The sequence below is a fragment of the Ischnura elegans genome, chromosome 5, assembly GCF_921293095.1.
Source record: "Ischnura elegans chromosome 5, ioIscEleg1.1, whole genome shotgun sequence".
Classification (NCBI taxonomy): Eukaryota; Metazoa; Arthropoda; class Insecta; order Odonata; family Coenagrionidae; genus Ischnura; species Ischnura elegans.
This window is the reverse complement of record NC_060250.1, coordinates 131,672,347-131,688,306: the sequence shown is the minus strand read 5'-3', so window position 1 is coordinate 131,688,306 and position 15,960 is coordinate 131,672,347. Positions and strand designations below refer to the sequence as shown.

General features: G+C 39.7%; 1 protein-coding gene across 1 annotated transcript in view; it reads right to left on the bottom strand.

Moving 5' to 3' along the window:
• The window catches only part of LOC124159568 (multidrug resistance protein homolog 49-like), a 134,117-nt gene that overhangs the window by 61,607 nt on the left and 56,550 nt on the right, over positions 1–15,960 (bottom strand). The window contains exons 12-14 of the mRNA XM_046535467.1: positions 12,770–12,973; positions 11,410–11,580; positions 10,310–10,508 (exon numbers count right to left, since the gene is read on the bottom strand). Of these exons, the coding sequence (XP_046391423.1) occupies positions 10,310–10,508; positions 11,410–11,580; positions 12,770–12,973 (574 nt within the window). The remainder of the gene's footprint in view (positions 1–10,309; positions 10,509–11,409; positions 11,581–12,769; positions 12,974–15,960) is intronic.

The following is a 15,960-nucleotide window of genomic DNA, read 5'->3' as shown; positions in this document are numbered from 1 at the left end:
TATGGTATGGTATTTGGAGGAGGCGACCGACAGCTGAGGTCATTTGCGCCATGAGGGAAGGGTATGGAAGGAAGGGTGGAGAGAAACCCGGCGTCGGCGTTAGCCTGCTCTTAACGAAAGGCGCCAAGGGGACCACGGCTTAACGTCCCATCCGACGGACGAAGTGCTGCGCTTGAAATGTCCTCCACACAGCAATCAAGCGGGGATGTGGCAGTTTCTGAAACTTCTCTGCCACCGGCGGGATTTGAACCCCTAGTCCACAGTGTGGGAAGCCACTCTAGCCACCACACCAACCCGATCCCCTTTTCTGTCTCTGCTATGATGGCTATGTCATCGGCAAATCTTAGCATGCTAACTTTTCTCAATGGATATTCAGTACCAAGGCCTTTTCTTTCATTTCATTCATGGCTTTCTAGATGTAACCGTTGAAAATTACGGGTGACGAAGGACAGCTTTGTCTTACTCCTTTACTATTTCTTGCTTCTTCACAGGTGGGCCCTTATCTTGTCACCTCTACTTGGTTTTTGCAGAAACTGTTGATGATCCTCCTGTCATTGTAAAGAACTCCAATTTCTTTATGGATTCCTAGCATTGTTATCCACCATGCATGCTCTGCAACCGCACTGCTGTGATTGGAACCTGGGCACGTCATACTTTTCAAAGAATCGATAATCATCGCCAGTGGAAATAAATATTTCCCTAGGCTGATAAGGGAGGCGATAGAAATAGCGAGTCACCAAAAGAACTTCAATAGGGAAGACGGCTATCCTTTATCCTCATCTTTCAAACGGCTTTTCCAACAATGGAATTCAAATCAATGGGCGCCTGACTAGCTATATATGTATAAGGATCGCAGATCTGCAGATCATTTGGACCCGAAGACGGGAGCTGGAACGCGCCCGAAACTGTCGTCCGCAAAAGCATGAATCAACGCGGTGTAAACCCGGAAAACTATCACCAATCAACTCACCGCGGAAGCCTCCGTAATCATTTCACTTATAATTTCGTTCAGCTGCTTGAAAGCCTTTTCTCCCGCCTTGATAACTAATTCCGCTGAAATTTTTAAAATTTTAGTAACCTTATTCATCCGCAGGTCTCCTAACACCGCATCAAATTACTATCGCAAAATTGTAATTTTTATCCACTTTCGTTTCGTTTTCGGGAGCTTTCGTTCTTATACTTTATTTAATTGACTCTTCCAGATATTCAGCGTCTTCTTGAGATTCTTTTCATCAGATTTTCTAGATGAGCATTTCATATGAACTGGGTATTTCTGGAGATTTTTTGTAAGTGTGTTATGCGGAAGAGAGTTCTTTAGGAGGACAGCCTGCGACTTTGTTTACTCGTTCATTGTCGCTACTCTATGTGCGTGTTTGATTTCTTGGATCGGATCTTTTTTGAGCGTCGTGGAGAGATCTTCACGGTATCCCATTTGATCCGGGCGGAGTGAGTCGGATGTAAGTGTGAAGACGGTTTTGACGACTTTTTTTGCGAAGTTTGGATATATTTGAGAGGTGAGAAATAGGTCTGTGGTTGAGTGGAATAGATGGATCTTCTCTTGGTTTTGGAATGAGGAATAATTTTTCCACTTTTCATTGACGTAGAAAGTTACAGGCGCCAAATGTTTAACATATGCGTAAGGTCATAAGGACGGAAAGAGAAAAGGAGTTGTCTGTTTGAAATATTATATGGGTTGTCTGCCTGATTTGGGTTCAAATGTTTCAAACAAAGTCGTGATTCCGTCTCAGCCACGGGAGTTAACACTAAACCCGCTGAACTTTCCAACCCCACCAAAACCGCGGCATGGGACTTTTTTGTCCCATTGACAAAATACGTTGATCCTGTCGTGTTTAAGTATAATTGACGGTTTTTTGTGGTTTGCGTGAACAAAACACGTGTTTAGGTAATGTTTAAAACGTTTTAATAAGTATAACTAGGAATACATTAAACTTCTTTTGACGTGTTGGTTGCAAGCTCAGACCTGCAGACGCGCCGGGCAGAGGTGACCCGGCCGGCGCTGCGTGAGTAGGCGGCCGGCGCAGTGCACAGATTATTCCCTTCTGCGCTTCTAACTGGCAGAATAACGGTATCAGTGCATCGATCCCCTTCGTAATATACTGTATTATGCTAAATACAAAATAAGTGTGCAAAAATAACTCAAATTGTATGTTTTCCCCGTATGGAACAAAAAAGTCCCATCCCGCGGTTCTAGGTAAATCGTCGTTTTTCTCGCGAACCAAACATCGTACAATATTTTCGATACGGCCATTCCAAAGAGCATAAAAATGAGTTAAAGTCAGTAAATTTCAAAGGGATCAAACCACTAGTAGATGAATGGCAAACATTTGCAAAGGCCGATGGGACAAAAAAGTCCCGTCCGCGGTTCTAGTGTTAACACTTTGAGTGCCGGCTGCTAAATTTAAAGCCCTACTGAAAAATCATCCAGCCATTTTTACTATATTCGTACATTTTTTAAAACATTAGCTTAAAAAATATATTTATATCGATGTGCATTTCAATCAAAATGGAATTTGCTCTTCTTTATGAATGAGTTGAATAACATTTATTGCTAATTTTTAAATATATAATTTAACAATGAAAACCTACTGTTTTTGAAAAATAAAATAGTTGCAACAAATGCTGTACCGCCGCGGCGGTAATATTACATAGATACCACGCATCGATACATTCTATGATGTATCGATACATCACGGTTAAGTTGTTTAGGGTTATGTATCAAAGTTTCTAAGTCAGTGATAGTACTTGTATGAATATAATCAGCATCTAACATGCAGTGCTTTTAATATTAAAATTAGGGAATTTTTACTGTTTCCGCCATTTTATTTTAGAGAGGCCCCTGATTGTTCTAGAGCAAAAATAACATTGTAATCGGATTAAGGAGGTAAAAATAATTAAAAATCGAAAAAATCGTGGATCTACGTGAATAATAACGGAGATATTAGTTTTGTCAAGCTTTTTTCGATTTCCGCCCACTGTGCGCCGTAACATGCATAATAATTTTTTTAATACTCTCAATTTGAACTATTTAAAGCATGGAAATAATAAAAAAAGCTTTGTTCAAGGCAAAGCATTATAAATCCTGGATGACAAAAAGGCTCAATGCACCCTCAACGAACGGTCCATTGGCCCAAAGAATTTTCACACTAAGTGGCCTAAAATGAGGATGCCGGTAGCTACAGAAGACTTTTCGTCCTCAAGACATAAAGCGAACTCTTTTTCCATCGAGCAGTTGATTTTTGAAAAAAAAAAAAAACAGAACCCCTAAGCAGTAAACTGGAGAAGTACCACGGGCGAAATATTACAGCTTCACGCATACAAAGCCAATTAAATAGAAAGACGTAATATTACGTCCATGGCAATCCTCAGAAGGATTAGCAGGACGTAATATCACGTCCATGGCACGCAAAGTGTTAAAGGAGGTGTTGGAAGGTTTGCAGGCGCATCATAGGCGGCTTCTGTCTCACAGTCATAGCCATTCTAACTGTTGCTTTACTTTGTCGTATTCCATTATAAGTTTCCTGGATATCAGACAATTACTTATACCACTTATTTTTTATCAGAGTCCAGTACACGTCCAGTCCAGTACACGGCGGCCATTACAAATTTAAAAATATTCATATAAAAAAATTATTTCTTATTTATTTTTTTTTGCAATGAGCACCGTGAACTGGATTCTAGGGAGCAGTTAGAAATTTTAAAAATTATTGCAATATTATAATATTAGTCAGGACAGTACCTACTCTTATAAATGAATATCTCTATCCCATCCTTTTCCCCTATTCTGGCGTCCGTTTTAAAATTCATCAGGTAACTAGGTAACAATAATAAGATAAGCAAATCAATATTTGCGCCTGAAGATGATGATAAATCATTGAAACCCGGGTCGCGCTCTGATAAAAAATAAGTGGTGTAATAAGCAATTGTCTGATATCCAGGAAACTCATAGCCATTCTGTTTCCAGTCGTCTTTGAAAGTCATGGAGGCCTGAAAGGCGTCAGCTTCGATTTCTGCCTTTTTATCCTCGTCGCGAATGAGCAAGTCTTTTTGCCGCGATGGCAGCTCGTCGTTTGCCCAGTGATCGAGACACTTCCCTTTTGTAATTGTCCGTTACCGGCAAAAAGACAATTTTGTCATGCCAATGGCGTGGTCTGCGGGCGCCAATTTCTTTTTTCACCAAGTTGGCGAAGAAATTGTGGCGTCTCTTGTCCGTTGCGTCACGTCTTGGCATCTATGCCCGGTAGGTGCGGTTACGTTCCGTGATAAGATCGTGCGGTAAGAGGTTTACGGTAAGGGAGAGAAGCGAGAGCGAGCGCATCTTGGAGATTTGATGTTTTTAACCCTAATACGGGCAAGGTGAGTCTCTTGGAGTCATCGCATCACATTTTTGAGAATTTTATTATGTTATTGAAATGTCAGCATGTTGTAAATTTTTTACTTCTTCTAATGGTGTATTTCCTATAAATTAGAGTAATTCAAACTTCTTTTGGAATTAAATTAACTTAGAAATAATTTTTTTCCCTGAATTCCCACAAATCCGGGCAAGGTGAGTCTGTTTGCATAAAATGTAATATATATATATATATATATATTTTATATCACGAGATGTGGGTCCCACATCTCGTGATACAAAAAAAAATATGTAAAAAGTAATGTGCATTTTACAAATATTTGGTTCGAATTGTCAAAATAATGTAAAATCATCACTATGTACATGTAACGATAAACATTTGGTGTTTTATGCAGTGAAAACAGAAACAATTAGTCAAAAGAGTCCACTGCACTCGCTGTTTGACTATGTATGAAATTAATAAGTAATGTAAAACTTTTGTTGAACAAATAATAATCAATTTTATGTTAATTGATTCTAAGGTGCACAATAACTACAAATTGATGTGAAAAGTAATATTTTTCCCCTGTTTAATACTTTGAATTAAAAGCAAAAGTTAAAAGAGTCCATTGGACTCACCTTGCCCGATTAGGTCAGAGAAATATGTTGCCCGTATTAGTCTCAACGTGCTCTCTAACGGCTGTGGGAGTTTGGAGGTTGATAAAGACAATTTTGAAAAGGGATTATGGCAGTGGTCAGCGTAGTGCTGGCGACTCGATTTATTGAGTGGTGGCGGTAAGATCTCATCAGGCGCCTACATTTGGATGGCGAAGTGGTGCCAACAATGTCAACCAGTGCTTTGGGAGTGGAAAGGTTGCAGATATTTATGTCAGACAGAATGCTAAGGTATAATGGGTCTAGCCGGTTAAGCCGATGGTGAAAAGTGCCCCCAGGTGTTTTGAAAAATAAAAAATATACACTTAAAGTGCATCAAAAAATATGTGTTTCCCCAAAGTTTCAGGCCCAGGTTGTATTTCTAGAAGCTTGAAGACGAACTTAAAGCTTTACAGTACGGTTATAACCAATAAGTACGATAAATATAAGTGTCAAAGGCATTGTTTATGTTAATCTTAATTCTTAATCAATGATATTACAAACTGATCAACAATCGTTGCTCTCTATAATCAAATCAAATATCCTCCTGGAATGCATAGATGCAAATGGCGCAAAGTAGTTATTCGTGTTTTGGAAATTGTTCCACCAATTTTAAAAATCTGAAAAAAAAATTATGATTATACTTTGTTGTAGGGGTAAAAACATATATTTTTGGCGTGTCTATTGTTTCCTAAAAATTATAATTCAATTTTGAAAATTTCAAACTTATGCAAAAGTTTTGTTTTCGGTCAAAAAGTTTTGAAAAAAATTAGGATGGTAGAACGTAATGATGTAGGTATACGTTTTAAAATCGAGAAAAAGATTTTACAAAAATAAAAAAACTGGAGATATGGTTAAAAAACGAAAAATCGTGTTTCAATTTTTTGGGGTTAATTTCCATTGTTAGGGCCTGAAACTTAGGGGAAACATATTTTTTGATGCACTTTAAGTGTATATTTTTTATTTTTCAAAACATCTGGGGGCACTTTTCACCATCGACTTAACCGGCTTGACCCTTTCTAGGAAATCATTGTGCGTCGTCGATAGTGGTACTTCGACATGGAACTGACCATCAGAACAAAGTTCTCAAAGAAGTTTACCACGCGAGTAAATGCGTCGACACCTTATGCTTTGAGTTCCAGCCATCCGCAGAGATATTTGCTTGTCGGCGACGAGCAAAATACGAACTTTGTCATAAGGAAGAGGTTTGGCATGGATGCTACACAGAATAGATATAAATATTGCCAGTTGGAGTTGGAAAACATATGCCAATAGATTGAGGACTTCTAAGAGAGTTAGGTGGCAATGCTTTGTGTGTTTTATGACGATTTAACGGCGATATTATTATAGGATGATGATTTATGATTTAAGTATTGTGCCAGATATATGTTGGAGACGTCTCGCCGATACTTTTTGAAATTTGGTATGTGAAGTGTTAGGTTTGGTGCTAGATGATTCTTCTGAAGGGCGACTACATGAAAGGTGCCAGAAGTAATAAAATTTAATACCTACTTCCTGCTGGCGGCTTCGAATGCCGCGCTAGCTTCCTCAAAAGCCGAGTGGCAAGGGGTGTTTGAACTGCTTATCCCAACGCTCTCTTCTCCTCTCCTTATATAACTAACTGGCCTCAAAATGGCTTGGACATCTCTTCTACCGTTTTCAAATCCTGCCTTAACCCTCTGAGTGACAACCTTTTTTCCTGGTACTACGCTAAAAGTGCCGAGGCATTTTTGCTGATTTTCCAGTAGGTTGGGGAAAAAGGTCTAAAAAAAAACTTAAGGTATATATTCAAAAACTTAAAGAAATCTTTATTGTATGTGGTTTCACCTTTTTAATGTATTATATGACGATGTTTTGGTAATATGAGTTAATTTTTATATTTAAAATAAAATAGTTAATGTTAAAATAAAATGAATACTGACTATTGAATTATTAGTGAACTATCAGCATCTAATAGTGAAATTACAGGACACGGTACTTTTCGCGAGAGATATAGCGCTCCGCGGCACTCTAAGGGTTAAATCCCACGTAAACAAAAGGGTAGTGTCCTTCATCAAAGAAAACGAAAGGCATTGATTGCGATTCGTTACCCACCATTACTGTGTTCATAATTTACAAATTATTTGGTTCTGGAAATTCCAGTTTAGACGAATGGCAATGGTCAATTTTAATTGCATTTGAAAAAGGCCAGATTGGTGCCCAGGCGATTCCACTCCACGTGATGTCACAGGAACCTAGTTTCCATAGGAGTAGATAGGAGTTTTACATCGTTTGAGATTACCAACGCATACATGAGGCACAGAGCTCAGGGAAAAATGTCTTAATAATCACCTATTAAAACTGCCTATGGTCGGAAAGTTTCCTTCGCTTGATAAGGTATTGATAATCCTTATTTAAGCCAAGCGCTTCCTGCTAGCAGGGCACTCTGCAGCGGCGCCTAATATCCTCGCCCCAAGGTCACCTCACTTGCGGCAGCGGGAACCAGAACGACGTCACACGGGGTTTTCCCAGCATTCATATGTAGCCGTCGCGTTTTCGCGCGCTTGAAAATTTTCACTCTTCATTTAATCGCGAAAAATAGATATGGTCATTAAAAATCTAAAAGCGTTAAATGCGTATTCCAGGAGTAATAATATTTTGATTTTGGCAATAAAAATATTAGGAAACCACCCTATTCACGGCTTTCTAAACCCCAAGTCTTCGTTTGGTATGGATCTATTATAGTATAATTTTGTTGTTTTACAATATTTTATTGGTTAACCAATGTAAATGTCTTGTGCTGTTTATGGTGGGGAGTAATACAAGCTGAGTAACTCGTCCTTTTCACTCGTAGCAGTATTTGACCCGTCGCGCAGCTTTACGTCGGATTTGATTTAGTTAACGTATTGAATGCGGATTTCGCCGCGAATTCGATTGCGGTTTGACAAACGCAAAGTGGACGTTTTTTAACGTTTTCACCCAGCAATTTAGGGTGCTTTCCAATTACCTTGCGCAGATTAGCTCACATCGCAACAGATTGAAATGCACTAGCGTACACTGAAACACGATTGGAACGCATCTGCGCTGCTGTGTTTACAACTGTTGGACCGATCGGCGGCAAAAGTTGAATGTTCAAATTCCCTGTCGCTTATGAACTGACGCTCGCCACATGAATATTGAAGGAGGATGATAAATGTTTGTCTATTTCATTTTGTAATAAGTTATATCACTATAAAATATTAATCGAAAGAAAACAATGGAACTATCGCTACTTAACACCTTGAGTGCCGGCTGCTAAATTTTAAGCCCTACTGAAAAATCCAGCCATTTTTACTAAATTCGAAATTTTTTTTAAACATTACCATCAAAAATATATTTATATCGATGTGTATTTCAATAAAAATGGAATTTGCTCTTCTTTATGAATGAGTTTAATAACATTTATTGCTAACTTTTAAATATACATTTTAACAATGAAAACCTAATGTTTTTGAAAAATAAAAAAGTTGCAACAAATGACGTACCGCCAAAAAATGCACAATATTTTTTATTACGCTCAATTTGAACTATTTTAACCATGGAAATCATACAAAAGCATTGTTCCAAGCAAATCATTCAAAATCCTGGATGACAAAAAGGGTCACTGCACCCTCAACGAACGGTTCTTTCCTCCAAAGAATTTTCTCACAAAGTAGGCTGAGAATAGGGTGCCGGTAGCTTCAGAGGACTTTTAATCCTCAAGACATGAAAAGAACTCTGCTTCCATCAAGCAGTTGATTTTTGAAATAACAGAACCACCAAGAAGTAAACTGGAAAAGTACCATGGGCGAAATATTACAGCTTCACGCAAACAAAGTCAATAAAACAGATGGACGTAATATTACGTCCATGGCAATCCTCAAAAGGATTAGCAGGACGTAATATTACGTCCATGGCACGCAAAGTGTTAATAATTACCCGAACCCCTACAGTGCGAGCAGTTATACTTTATTTCGCATTTCTGGATTGAGATACATATTCAACTTACATCGTTATCACGCAGGTAAAGCCGGAAAAAATGTTAACACCGCATTATAAATCTGCCGATTCTATAGTTATTTTGTGGTACTGAATTACGATTAATGGAATGCAATCAACGCCACATGAACGTTAAAGGAAATTTTGTGTATAATATGCCCGCAATCCATGTAAGCTAATGAAATAAATCTGCTCAGAATCAAAGCAATATATAACATCTTAGTTTATCTTACATTCTCCATTTCTATTTTTTTTTTTTTATAAGGACAATTTATGTAGAAAATCTTGAAGCCTCCTCTTGCTATCGTCTTTTGCTCATGTTATACAGTAGATTCCGTTTAATGGGTCCACCGGTTACTTGGGGCAGCCGCTTAATTGGGGCAGATCTTGAAGAACAGAACCCATTAGAGGAATATAGCATTAGAGTAATAAAGTAAGAGTATTCTCGGCTTAATTGGGACAGCATGCCGCTTTATTGGGCCATGAGTCGGCGACGTAGACACTATACTCGAGACGAAATTAATTTTTTTTGTTTTCAGAATACTATTTTTTATATTTTCCTCCCTTGATTTACTCTTATTTTTCACAAATGTTCCTATTCTTTCACCATTTTTAAAGTTCTTATTTTTATACTATCCGTAAGAGGATAGGACTTTTCTTTAATAGGACTTAGTGAAAGACATTCATTCAGCGTCGCCCGAGGCTGTGAAAAATATTTTTAACAAAAATCTTATAATTCTTAAAAATGATAATAAATTAACTAAACTCGCTGATTTATTAATTAAATTGATATTTGAATAAACTTTTGTTACATTATAAACATTCTTCAGTCTCTTTTCTACCATTTCAAAGTTTTTTATGCCCATATACAAGAGAGTTCGCCTAATTGGGGCAGCCGCTTAATTGGGGCAAAGTGCACAAGTCCCGATATGTCCCAATTAACCGGAATCTACTGTATCAATCATTATGTTTGACGAAGAAAATATTATATTTCCCAAATTACGAGGTCAATTAAACTCATCTAAGACATATGTAGATCAAATTATTGTTTATTATTCTCAAATGATCATCATATTTATCTTTGAGATGGTGGAATTCATTTTCCGTCAGCAATATATTTTCCCGCCATCACAACTTTAGTCTACAGACGAGGATGTGTTCCCATCTTTTTGGCGCAGATGACTTCACAGCTGCGATATGAACACGCTCTGAGCTAAACAGTTTAAAACAGATCAGCGCAGATACGCGATTGGAAGGCACCCTTTGTCGGCTCATTTACGTTCCCGATATCGGAAGTGTTTGAGGATTTACCGTGATCCTTGTGGCTGGCCTCCGGCACACCTTCCAGCTGAGCCAAGACCAGCTGATAGTAATGCCCTCTCCGCAGCATGAGTTGGTCGTGAGAGCCCTCCTCAACCAGCGAGCCCGCCGACAGCACCAGGATCTTATCAGCTCCCCGAATTGTGGACAAGCGGTGAGCTACTATCACGGTAGTCCGCCCTTTACTCGCCTGGATGGGAAACGTGGGATGCATTAAATAACTGCAGACATCAATGTGAGAGCAAAATTTTCTGCGGTGGTGTTATTTCAAATTCTCCATTTATTATCTTGTACATATGATGTTGGGCACGATATGGTAGAAGTTCTTAATATTATTAAAATATTGCAATATTTCGACGGAGTTTTATTATTACGCAATGCGTATAGTTACATAATGATATAGTGTATGGAAATTGGACGGCAATAAAAGTTAATGAGCATGGATTTTTATTTTCCCTCCTGAAAACAGAGCACTTAGGTTCGCTGCGCAGTATAAAAGGAAATCTCAACATTGAAACCCTGGAAATTGTGCAGTGCTATGGAAAAAGGTAACACCTGAGTACAGTGGTGGAAGACATTACTCATTGGCGTCAGCAACCCGCCAGCTCAGGAGCTATTTAAAGACGTCCGACGTCCATAAAATTCTCCCCGTAATGCACTCGTAAAACCGGGAATTTTCAAATTACAAACCAGGGAAATTATCAAAATAAGACGTGCGTTGCGTCCGTAAAATGCGTTTCGTCGTCACAAACAACACACTTGATAATGTTATTTGTAACGACGAAACGTTTTGTGTAATAATAAAACTCCAGTGGAAATATTCCAATGTCTTCTTTTAATAATCTCCATTTATTGGTTGCTATCGCGTCAATAGGGTAGTTTCCTTCATCAAAGAAAACGCAACTTTTGCCGGGTATTACGATTCGCTCTTTAAAAAAAAGTGGCGAAACGAGGCACCCTAGTGGCCAACCGGATGTATAGCTCTTCTTTAGCTTTCAAATACATAATTCTTTAGCTGGCGGGTTGTGGACGCCGATGAGATTTGCGTCAATTCATTCCACGACCATGATTGTGCTTTGATAGAGGCAAACCTTATCGAGTGCAGACTGCACCATGGCCTCACTGCTAGTGTCCAGTGCGGATGTGGCTTCGTCCAGCAGAAGCACCACTGGTTTCCTGACCAGCGCCCGTGCGATGGCTATTCTCTGCTTTTGACCCCCAGACAGCTGGGCACCCCGCTCACCAACCAGTGTATCGTATCTCTGAAAAACCAGTGGTAACATTTATTTATTTAATCCAGTCCAAAAACAGCACGAGGCCAATTACAGCACGACTCACAATAACATGAGAAACAATTTAATAATATTAAGCAACGTGACCAATAATGAACAAAAAATATTCAACAGTATTTACAAATAAGTAACAAAGAGTAGTAAATTTCATCGGGTGGTGTGAGGAATAGGGGGAAAATTACGATAGTGATGGTGCAAGTTGGATGAGGGATGAAGAGAAGGATCAAAATTTGGAACACATTTGGCATAGCAGTTAATAGAAGAAGGAAGGGTGAACAGAAAAGAACCTTTGGAGACATAGAGGCGGGGGATGAAACAATGAAATAGGTCACTCGACCTCGTCGTGCGCGAAGGAACACGAAGCGGAAAAAAAAGAAAGAAGGTCAGAGGATCTGTATTTAAATAATAACACCCTTCATTGTAATGCTTGTAGGAAATTTGGTAAAAATTGTTCGATGTGATATTGGTGTTGTTTCATTGACTGTTAATGGAGATAAATAACTAAAGAGACTAGGGATGGTCGGATCGGATACCTCGGATCCAAATATCCGCGGATATTGCCCTTCATCGGATACATCGGATTCAACGTCGCGGAAGACACCGGATCTGGATCCTAAATTTTAAATAATAGCTTCAGTGAATGCAACGCCCCATAAGAGTGGAAAGAGTTCCGATTCTATCTTCGAATGCGCCGTCGCTTGCGATTCTTGCCCTATGTCACTGGTCAGTGGTTTATCCGAAGATTTTTCCTATTTTCATTTCCAAACCCAAGTGTAACAGTTAAGGACCTGAGCATGTAAAGATGTTTTAAAAAAAACAACTTGAATGCCTTTGAAAATGATTTTTAATTTATAAAAATATTAAAATGTGTATGAAAATCTAAAAAGTATTCCTTCGATTCTACGTACCCAGAATAAACTTGAATAATTATTTCGTTTAATAGCAGGAATAGCAGGAAAATGCATTTGGATCCGAAAATATCCGTTCCGAAAGATCAAAGATACGATCCGAATCCGGATCCGAAAAAAATCCTGGATCCGTCCATCCATAAAGGAGACCCTTCAGTCCTATTAAAGAGAAAAATCCTTAGTTTTTTGGCGAAATTACGTTGAGCTTATTATTTTACCATAAGTAATATAAAAACAATTATGAGATGTACCTGTGGTAGTTTCATGATGAAATCGTGCGCATTGGCTTCCTTGGCGGCCGCCTCAATGTCCTGCTGCGTTGCGGACTCCTTTCCGTAACGAATATTGTCCGCAATGCTGGCTCCAAACAAGACGGGCTCTTGACCCACAACACCGATGTGACTCCGCAGCCAGCTCACGTTCATTGAACTGATGTCCATCCCATCCAGGCGAACCTTATGAATTGCATATATAGAATATATTATCCTATTGGTGATCAAATGGATAAATCGTGTGAGTTATGCGGATGTTCCAATAAAAACAGGACAAGTCTTTTAAAAACCTTAGTAGGTAGAGAAAAAGTGGCACCAGAAGACAAGATAGAATAATGAGCACTATCTTTGAAAGGAAGAACCAGTGGCGCAGCGGGGGGGGGGGGGGGGGGAATTGGGGGATAAACTACCCCCCCCCCCCCCCCCAGAGCTCAGAGAATTTTTAAAGTTTGATCCATTTTATTCAATTGGACTAATATTACTTGTAGAATAATGTAAGGATTGTAAAAATATCCCTCAGAAGGCCGTAAAACTTACCATTTTTCTTAAAATTTTCTGGGGGAGGGCCTCCGCAACTCCCGCTTCCCCTGGTGGGTATGCTATACCCCCTAACTCCCCAGTATTAGTTGTGCCTAAACCCCCCCTAGCCTCAATTCCTAGCTGCGCCCCCGGGAGGAACGGCATTGATACTTTAGGTATTAAAATATTGTTCGATGAGGGAATTGAGTTGAGGGCTGCCTAAAACCAATCTTAGGATTTGTCGAAAAGGATTGACTATTGAAATATTTCTAATTTTCGGCTTTATTGAAATATTGACTTCCCCTTCTTACTGCTGCAAAAAATATACAAGATACCTAGTAATACCAAAGGGGTGTTCCAAAAGAGAAAATATATTCTATAAACGCAGATTTTGTGAATTTTACTCATGTTCATTGATCCGCTAGAAATCCCTCCCAAGGATCGCAAGCGAGTGGCTCTTTTAATAGGAAGAGTTCTCCCCACCGATCCAAGGTTTGATTTTTTCGGACGCAGTGCTTCGAATGCGGAGCCTGCCATCGTCCATCATCAGGGCAGGGATGGCAAGTGAAACGAAGAGAAAACGCATTGTTTCGACCCGGAGCGAAACGAAAAAACGAGGCCAGGGTTCAGTTTCTTTCCCGCACGAAATTAGAATGCACGAAAAAGTTGAGCGAAGGGACAAAAGAGGGTTTAGGGCCGTATTCTTAGTCGACCCTACATATCCGACCCTACATAACAATAGGCCCCTACATGCGTTTCTCAGTCGACCCTACATAAGTGGTGGGGGGTAATTCCGTCGTCAAGTTCTCTGAAATGTCGTAGATGATGGCGCAGCGCCAATTTTCTACTCTGGTGGCGTAATGGGAGCTAACTATGAAACTAAGAAAAGACGTCCGATAATTTTCGGGCGTATTGCTAGGATAACGGCTCAATGTAAATAAACAATATGTGTCGTCCGCCGGGTCGTTTCGGTACCTTAATTATCGCTACAAATACTCTCATATCGAGCCAAAAGGAGAACCTAATTGTCTTTAAATTACTTCAAAAGCGGTAGGTACAAGATAGTAATAAGTACGGAGCAAATATGAGCATTGACGTGGGAACTCACGTTGCATCATCAAGGTTCGTCATTCGCTTTCACCTGCCGTAGTTAAGTTTATTATGTGGCAAATAGTGGCATGAAAATACGTTTTCTATGGTTATACGTAAACGAAGTATTAGTTTCCCAAAAGTATACCAAGTGCCAAACGTGAAAAATATTATTATATATTCGTAGAAGCAAGGTGATGTATACCGCTATATTGTTCTTATTAGTTCAGTCAATTTTATAATTTATTTAACTTGGTGGTTATAAAGTGGTAGAATTATTACATTTCCGCTGTGCTACTGTACATTTTAAAATGGCTTGTGTGAGGTCGTCTCCCTTAATATCCATTGTAACATAGATTCTTTAATCGAAGTGATCAGCAGACGATATTTGGCCGCCATGTTTTTGTAGGGTGTAGGGTTGGTTCGGGTACCCTACATCAAGTAGGGGCCGTTTAGTTCCAAAAATGGCCATATGTAGGGCTTGATTTGGCGTTTGTAGAGCGAGATCGGTTTATGTAGGGGCTGATGACGTATCCAGGGTCAGTTGACCCTACAGGGTCGACTAAGAATATGGGCCTTAGTTTCGACCCATTACGAGTGAAACACGTATAGAGCAGGGGTCTCCCATGTACTAGGCCACGAGGGCCACATTCCAAGTTCCGAATGACCCCGCGGGCCGGATAGCAAATTTGCCGATAACTGAAGTATTCGATACCAACGTCTACTGAAGAATCCGGTGGCGTATTTATGAACAGTTGGAGGCGACTATAACGTGCATTAGAGAGTCTCACAGAGCTAGAATCGCGCACTACTTGAAACGAGTGCGTGGGCCGGATGAAAGCCTTACTCGGGCCGTATTTCGGAGACCCCTGGTATAGAGAGTTCAAAGCATTGAGCTTACAAATCAAATGGCCAGTTTGCATTCACCGTTTTGCTGTTTGTGGTCAAAATGTGAGTGTCCCAGACATCTATCGGTGGTAAGTCGAACCTCTACTTTATTCAACCATACTTCGTACTCTGTGTGTGGGTCGAAGCTAAACGTTCGAAGGTGAAGCAGCACGTGGTCCCTCCCTCCGGTGCGAAACATTATCTGTGTGTCGTTTCGTCGCACGTCGTCGTTTCGTGTCGTTTTGCTTCGACCGGAAGTAGTCTCGACCACAGCGGAGGCACAGGCCGGGCGAACTGTTGACAGCGTGCGACACCAGCGGCTTGGCGAGTGTGCACCTGAACTAACGCTATGGTTTCGTAAGATAGTCTTGATTAATAAAAGTTATTGCGTAAGTAATTATTTCATAACTTGTAAAATGTCAGTCGGTAGGTATCTTTAATAATAAGTAGGAAATATGAAATGTGTGTGCTTCCTCTGTCTCACCCATTGACAATTCATGGATTTTTGCAATCGGCCAATGAAATTTCATCTCCTCATTTCGAAAGTGTTGATCGTTACGAAAACATCTGCTAACTGTATTCTGGTTAGATCTTACGCTCTCGCGATATTCGTATGGTATGGTATTTGGAGGAGGCGACCGACAGCTTAGGTCATTTGCGCCATGAGGGAAGGG